This window comes from Gastrolobium bilobum, unplaced genomic scaffold (assembly GCF_033153095.1).
Source record: "Gastrolobium bilobum isolate Gb01-03AN ecotype WA unplaced genomic scaffold, APGP_CSIRO_Gbil_v1 utg4359, whole genome shotgun sequence".
NCBI lineage: Eukaryota > Viridiplantae > Streptophyta > Magnoliopsida > Fabales > Fabaceae > Gastrolobium > Gastrolobium bilobum.
Genome location: NW_026895786.1, coordinates 135690 through 143893, shown reverse-complemented (window position 1 = coordinate 143893; position 8204 = coordinate 135690). Strand labels below are relative to the sequence as shown.

Genomic DNA, 8204 nt, shown 5'->3' with positions numbered 1-8204 from the left:
TTGATTTTCGACATATTTTTTCGAACAAAAAATGTCCGTCAAAAATATTGTCGAACGTTTTAACGGATCTTTGTCGTAATGGACTATCGACCATAAATGGAATTTTCCATCCAAAATCATTCCATTTTAAATTCTGTCAAAAAATTAATTAAATTAGACGCACTGTTTTATTATATCTATTTTTCACTGCAAATAAGGAGAGAATTTATAGCGGACCGAGACCATCATTTTTTAGGTGGTCCCTTGGTGTAAATGAGAGGGTAAAATTGGAAAAAAAAATAGCAGGAGTAAAAAGGGAAAGAAAAAATTAGTGCTGTGAGAGGGAGCACCAAATCATTGGGTGATCCTGGAGCATAATAAATATTTCCGCAAATAAGATAGGTTAGATACGTATTCTAAACAATCTTTTAGGATTAATTTCCTTATTTCCAAATATTTCATGATTTACAAAAATATTTTTCTTATTTCCTTATATTTCATAATTTATTTCCTTTGATCTTTAATATAAACAAAAATTAATGCTTTTTTATTGCATTAAATCGCGTTATATCATATCAATATTGATCAATCTTCTCCTTTTTCCCTCCTTCCTTTGTACCTAAAATCAATGTTGTTAAAATCGAGATCTTAAGTAAAATTGGAAAGGAATTAAAAAAATCGTAAAACGTAAAATCATAATATAAAAAAATCGTAAAAACTTGAAAGCGTTTGGAATATTAGTAAAATTATTTTGATGAAAAAAATCATAAAAACGTAAAATCGTAATGATAAATCGAGATTTTAACAACAATGTCTAAAATCCTCACACTCTTCTTCCAACGGTTATAAAAGCCAAGAAAAAAAAGATATATATAAGGATATATAATATTAAGATTATATCTTACAAGAATTTAGAATATTCTAAACAATCTTTTAGAATTATTTTCATTATTTCATTATATTTTAGGAATTAGTACTTTGTATCTTGTGTTACCTCAAAATCACACTGTGGATGGGTCTTTGGTGTCTCTGGTGAGGGTCCAGGCCCGCTTGCCATACTCTCGTATTAGGATTAGTATCTTTGATGGATATCTATTCCTTATTAATATCAATCCATATCTTGGATTTGACTTATTACTTAATGGGCCCCTTATATGGTCCATAACACAGTGGTATCACGCCAACATATAATATTAATCAATCTTCTCTGTTTTTCTCCCTCACTTATACCAAAAACCCTGTAATTTCCAACAAAAAATAAATTCCATCATACTCTTCTTCTCAAAGGTACAAAAGCAGAAGAAAAAAATATACACATAGAAGAGAGGTACCCAAACAGCAAAGTGATGGCTATGCAGTCAACGCAGCATCTCCTTCTGCTGCTTCTGGCAATGCTTTTGGCAGTAGAAACAGCAGCACAACCCCTTCCAAACTGCACAAGAAAATGTGGTTCCCTTGAAATTCCCTACCCATTTGGTACAACCGAGGGTTGTTACCTTGACACCCCATTCCTCATCACATGCAACCAAACTTCAGGTTCACCACCCACCCCATTCTTGCAAGGTGGAAAAACAACAGTGCTAAACATCTCACTCGATGGTGAATTGCGTATCTCATTGCAATCAGCTAAAGATTGCTACAATGATAGCGGAGAACCTACAATTTCGGAAACCAGTGGCCTCAAGTTGAGTCACTTTCACCTCTCATCAACCCGAAACAAATTAACTGCCATTGGTTGTGACACGCTTGGACTAATAACTGGCCATGGTTCACAGAAAGACTACAACACAGGATGCGAGTCTTTTTGCAACAGTCTTGTTGAGATCGTAGCTAATGGTACTTGCACTGGCACTGGTTGTTGCGAGGCTTCTATCCCCGAGGGACTATCCACTGTCGTTTTTGAATCTTCAAGCTCACAAAAAAGACACACTACTGTACACGACTTCAATACATGTGGTTATGCGTTTTTGGTTGAAGAAGGAGCTTACAACTTCGTGTCCACAGATATTGTAAACTTGCAGAGGACAATGTTTCCTGTGGTGGTGGATTGGTCAGTGGGGAAACAAACATGCGAGGAAGCAAAGAAAAACCTTTCTAGCTATGCGTGTATCGCAGAAAACAGTTACTGCTCCAATTCAAAGAATGGACCTGGCTACCGTTGCCACTGCTCTGATGGTTTTCAGGGAAACCCTTACCTTCTTGATGGCTGTGAAGGTATTATTAATTACTTCAAATTTCTTCATGTGATTTCGCTAACCTTTTACCAAATATTTTTAAGCAACACAATGTAAAAGGTATACTCATGTTTAGGGTTTAAGGTTTCGTGACAATGATAGATCACATGTTAGATTCTTGTATTGGGCCTTTTGCAATTGCAACAAAGGTAATGCTTCCCTATATATGCAAAGGGGAGCTTTATAGCCTAACCTAAGGTTAGCATTTTAATGTTCTTACATACGGGTGAGAGACAATGGTAATTCAGTAATTCAAATTCACATTATTGTGGAGATATATGTTTAATGGTAAACAGCAAAATAATAATATTAATGATGGTTATATTTAGGAATCTCTCTGTCTTGGCTTGATATACTATTGATTGGCCATTAAATATTACAGAATCCTATTAGGGTTATAAGTTATAGTTGGTTAAGAATTTCTGTTATTCCTTTTGTTTATAAACTCTCTCTGTTTTGGGAATTTTCTCAGTTAAAAAATAATTTTTCCATACATACATATCAACATGATTTACTGACTCAACTAGTTTGGAATAAAGGTGATATTGATGTTAATGACGATTATCTTGTCAATTATTGGCTCTTGAAAGTGCAATGATTTGATTTCATGAGTGCGAGTGATATGATAATAAATGCATGACTTGATTTCAAACCATAGTATATGGACTATGGAAAACTCACTTTTATATTGTCTTGAAGAAACTAATAAATGCTTGGAATCCAACAATTGCATTGATGGAGCAATATGCCACAACTTCCGCGGGGGCTACTATTGTTCGTGCCCCAAAGGACACAAAGGAGATGGGAAAATTGATGGAACCGGTTGCCTTCTCAAATCAAGTACTAATTCAAGGACATTTATCAGTCTGATAATTGCATTGGGTGAGTATAATACCACTGGAACCGTACAGCACTTTGTACTATTACGATGAATATTGTCAAAAATGATCCTTTGTTTTTTCGTTGGCAGGTGTAGTGATTATAATCGTAATTTGTGTGTATTGGTGGATGAAGAACAGAAAGCTCTTCAAACGTAAAGAGAAAATTTTTGCACAAAATGGTGGCATATTGTTACAACAACTGTTAGCTAAGCATGGAGGATCAAGTGAAACAGCGAGAGTGTTTAGTGAGGAGGAACTCAAGGAGGCCACCAACAACTTTGATGAACGAAGGGTCCTTGGCCAAGGGTATTATGGAAAAGTTTACAAAGGAGAATTACTTGATAACAGAATGGTAGCTATAAAAAGGTCCAAAATCAATAACCCAATCCAGATTGAGCAGTTCATCAATGAGGTATATGTGCTTTCCCAAATCAACCATAGGAACGTGGTAAAGCTCTTGGGGTGTTGTTTAGAGACAGAACTTCCCTCGCTTGTCTATGAATTCATTCCTAATGGTACCATTTCTCAGCATCTTCATGATCAAACCCAATCTTTTATAAGACTCTCATGGGAAACACGATTGAGAATAGCAACAGAAACTGCTGGAGCCCTTGCATACTTGCATTCTGCTGCTTCAACACCAATCATACACAGAGATGTGAAAACTTCTAATATACTACTAGATTCTGATCTCACTGCAAAGGTTTCGGATTTTGGAGCTTCAAGGTTTATTCCTCTTGATCAAACTGAGTTAACCACTTTTGTGCAAGGGACTCTAGGGTATGTTGACCCTGAATATGTCAATACGGGCAAATTAACTGTGAAGAGCGACGTTTATAGCTTTGGGGTTGTTCTAGCAGAGCTAGTCACAGGTAAGAAGGCACTTTCTTTCAGCAGGCCTAAGAGTGATACAAATCTAGCAATGTACTTTGTTTCTTCAATGAATGATGGAAGGTTACTCGCAATTGTGGATAACAAAATAAAAAATGAGGCAAATATTCTTGAGCTTGAGCAAGTATTGGAAGTTGCCAATATCACAAAACGTTGTTTAAGTGAGAAGGGTAAGAAAAGGCCTACCATGAAGGAAGTGGCAATGGAACTTGAAGGACTGAGAATATTAATGATAAAGAACAGACAGGAAAGTGTCGAAATGTCTTCAGATGAGACAGGGCACTTTCTCAATGATGATTTGTTTCCTCACAATGTTGACATCGAAGCTGGAGTTGGTTCAAGTGGTGTAAATTCTGGGATGTATAGCTTAAACCAGGTTTCCATGATATTGAGTGGCGGAAGATAATTAGGTGGTAAAGATTATGAAATCATAGTGATTACCAAGTCTGTCCTTACTCGGAACCTGATCCGAAACTTTCATAACACATATGAATATGCTTTGATGCATTAATGAACTTGATGTTTCCTTTAGTTTCTTGTATATTTGTGTTTTAATCATCTATAAAATTTCCGCATACATTTTTATTTGTTCATTTTTTTCCTCTGAATAGCTGTTTCTGTATAAAAATTGAGTAAAACCAAATTTTAGCCACGAGACGCTTGTTCATCATGACCATGGTCGTTTTCATTTGTATGGCATGACAGTGCGTTATAACGCTCTACCAAAGCTTTCTTTCGTATTTTTCATGTAAATAGCGCGTCCTTTAATGTTGACTTTGCTTCTTAGGTGCGACTTCTTTGATTTTTCATTTTCTACTCCAAAGTCCTTTATTTCATTCTTGCTCAAATTCATATAATTCACCTTCAAAATCAATAAGAAATAGATATGTGAGATTAAATTTCAATTTTCATGCTTTTTCACTATAAAATCTAAGAATTCATGCTTTTGATTATGTAATTTATGTGATATTAGCTCTAAAAACATGATAAACTAAATGTTTATTAAAAAAACATTTAATTTGATATAAAAGGTAAGAAAAAAAAAGGATATATAGAAGGTACCCAAATAGCAAAGTATTGGGTATGGCGGTATGCGGACAAAGTGATTTTTTTTTTTTTTTGTGAGCAAGTGATATTTTTTATTAAACCGGTTGAAAACCTATTCAGCAGCAATTGCACTTCAAAAACGGTTGTAGAACATTGAAACTGTAGCTTCACCTTTCGTCGTGGTGCACCTTTTTTTTTTTTTGGGTATCCTATCTTGTTACAACTTTAAATTTTTTTATTTTTTATTTGGTAAACTGTCACACCTTTAATTTGACCATGACTCTACGTAACTTAAATCAATCGCTTTTTATATTATTTTTTATTACATTACTTACTTTTAAATAATACAAATAAAAACATATGGGATTGAACAACAATTTTTGTCACAATTACATTACATTATATTTTTGGGATTGAATTAGGCTAAAAAGAAAAAAAAAATATCTACAAAATATCATATTATATTAAGATTATATCTTACAAGAATTTAGGATATTCTAAACAATCTTTTAGAACTATTTTCCTTATTTCATTACGTTGGAAAGAATATCTTTAGAATATCTTTGGAAAGAATATCTTTAGGATATCTTTATTATATGTAAAGACATATTTCCTTATTTCATTAGGATTTAGGTTAGGTATGGGTTAAGTCCATCAGTGTTTCTTTATATATTGTACTCTCCTTAATCAATTCAATATACATATTTATTCTATGTTCCTCTCGTCTATGCTCTATACCACTCATGTGATCCTATTTGGCTAGACACGGATTAGTCAAATGATCAATAAAGCGAAAAAAGTGTTTTAACGTAATATTTAATCAATTGGAAAGTAAATAAAATGTAAATTTTGATGAATAAAAAATAATTGGTTGAATATTATAGTAAACACTATTATAATAAAAAAAATGTAGTTTCACTACACAAAATTTTGTCCTTAAAGGAAAAATATTTTCCTTATTAATTTTAAAATCTATATCTATATAAAATTGCTTTCACAAACAATATTGGTATAAGATGTATGTTAAATTTTAAAGGCAAGTTATAGTAAAAAAAAAGAATTGTTACATCTACTAACAAATTTTCCTAACATTTTTTTAATTGCTTGAACTAAAATGTATTAAATGAAAAGACAAAAAAGTAAATTATATTTTAATATTTGTAAAAAAAAAGAAATACTAAACTAGTAAGTATAATTTAGAAATAAATTGATAATAAAATGACTTTGATATTTTCTAAGTGGGCATGTAAAGAGAACACACTTGAACTTGATTTCGGGATTTGGATGCCTTGAATTGAAGGAAACAATTCTCTAATTATAAGAGAATTGGAACCGTGTTTCCTTTGCACTTTTACTGTAGCAATTTCAGCCACCGTCCAATGAGCAACAATATGAATATTAGCAAGCACAGGAAAAACAAGCCACCGAAAAGTGTGGTGCAGTTACAGTTGACTTATTGTACATGGCTCAACCATTGATTCAAGAAGCTCGTAATCAACTAGAAGTGTGGCCCAATAAGAATGACTCAATTGTTAAAAAAGGCAATGATTTAAAATATAACAAATTACAATCGAATCCAAGTCCCAATAAAGCAGCAGATGTGATTGTGATTTGTTTGGCAAGAAAAAGAAAGCAACATATTCAGCGTGATTTGAGATTAAAGATTTGGGATGTATTTTGAATTATTTATTTGTAATTTTTTATTTATTTTTAGATGTTAATTACTTTTATATTTATTTTAGGAAGTTTTATTATTTTTAGAATTTTAGATTTTTGAATTTTGAATCAATTTGTAATTAGTCTATAAAATGATGCCGAAAGCACATAGAAAAGTGGCTAAACAGAAAGTTGGGATTTTCTCAAAAGAGGAAACCTCCGGTTGTCAATTTCATTTAACAAAATAAAAAAATTCAACTCCTAGAATAAGGGTCATAAGCACCCTTTTATAGACTAATTACAAATTGATTCAAAATTCTAAATCTAAAATTCTAAAAATAATAAAACTTCCTAAAATAAATATAACAGTAATTAACATCTAAAAATAAATAAAAATTACAAATAAATAACAAAATACATCCCAAATCTTTAATATCAAATTATGCCAAATATGTTGCTTTCCTTTTCTTCCCAAACAAATCACAATCACATCTATTGCTTTACTAGGACTTCGATTCGATTGAAATTTGTTATATCTTAAATCATTGCCTCTTTCAACAATTGGGTCATACTTATTAGGCCACAACTCTAGTTGACTACGAGCTTCTTGAATCAATGGTTGGGTCATGTATAATGGGTCAATTGTAAGTGCATCATTGCCTCAAAAAAATAGTCTCGAGGTCTCTAAGAAATTCAAAGTGGACCCATTTTAGTCCTTTTGAAGGACTAATGTGCGTATTTTTTGAATTTATGAGGGACCATGATTTCAATTAAATGGGTCCACTTTGAATTTGTTAGGGACCTCGAGACTAAATTTTTTTTGTAAGCAACTAAAGTGGGGGCCGTGTTTTTTGTTATGGACCCAAAAATGTATTTATTCTATTTCTAATAAAATTGTAATTGTTCTTCTAGATTCCTCAATTGTAACGAGGAAAGTAAAATGAGAATATTCCTCAACTGTAATGTGGCGCCTGGCCTTGATCACTAAGGCTTTGTTTGGGAGTTGATTTTAGGAGGGGAAGGAAAGGAAATGGAGGGTTTTAGTAAGCCTTTCCCTTGTTTGTGAGTTTAAAAAAAGGAAGGGAAGAATTTGAAGATTTTTAATAAACTCTCCAAAACCTTCTTTCTTCTCAAAATTAAAGTTCCCCCAATTTGGAGGATTTGAGGGGGAAAATATTAAAAATTACTTATCTACCCTTAGCATTAGAATGTTAAAACTACATAATTGTGAATCATTTTTAAATGCAATATTACAAGAAAAGTCTCAAATACCGACAGAATTTATTGACGAAAAATATTTCGTCAAAAATAGTGATGAAATTTTTGATGACAATCATATACATCAAAAAATTTCCGTCAAAACTAAATACGGAATTAGAGACGAAACTAGATTTTGCCAAATCACTAACATAAATTATGTACGAAAACAAATCCAGTCAAAATTATTGATAGAATATAAATTACGTCAAAACTTTTAACGAAAATATTTCCGTCCAAAATTTTGACGAAATACATT

At 32.4% G+C, this 8204-nt stretch overlaps 1 protein-coding gene across 1 annotated transcript; it reads left to right on the top strand.

Moving 5' to 3' along the window:
- Positions 1 to 1325: 1325 nt before the first annotated feature.
- Positions 1326 to 4391, top strand: LOC133296020 (wall-associated receptor kinase 1-like). The gene is made up of 3 exons (XM_061494970.1): positions 1326 to 2193; positions 2913 to 3095; positions 3184 to 4391. Exons 1-3 carry the CDS (start codon positions 1326 to 1328, stop codon positions 4389 to 4391), a joined length of 2259 nt encoding a protein of 752 aa, XP_061350954.1.
- Positions 4392 to 8204: the final 3813 nt, after the last annotated feature.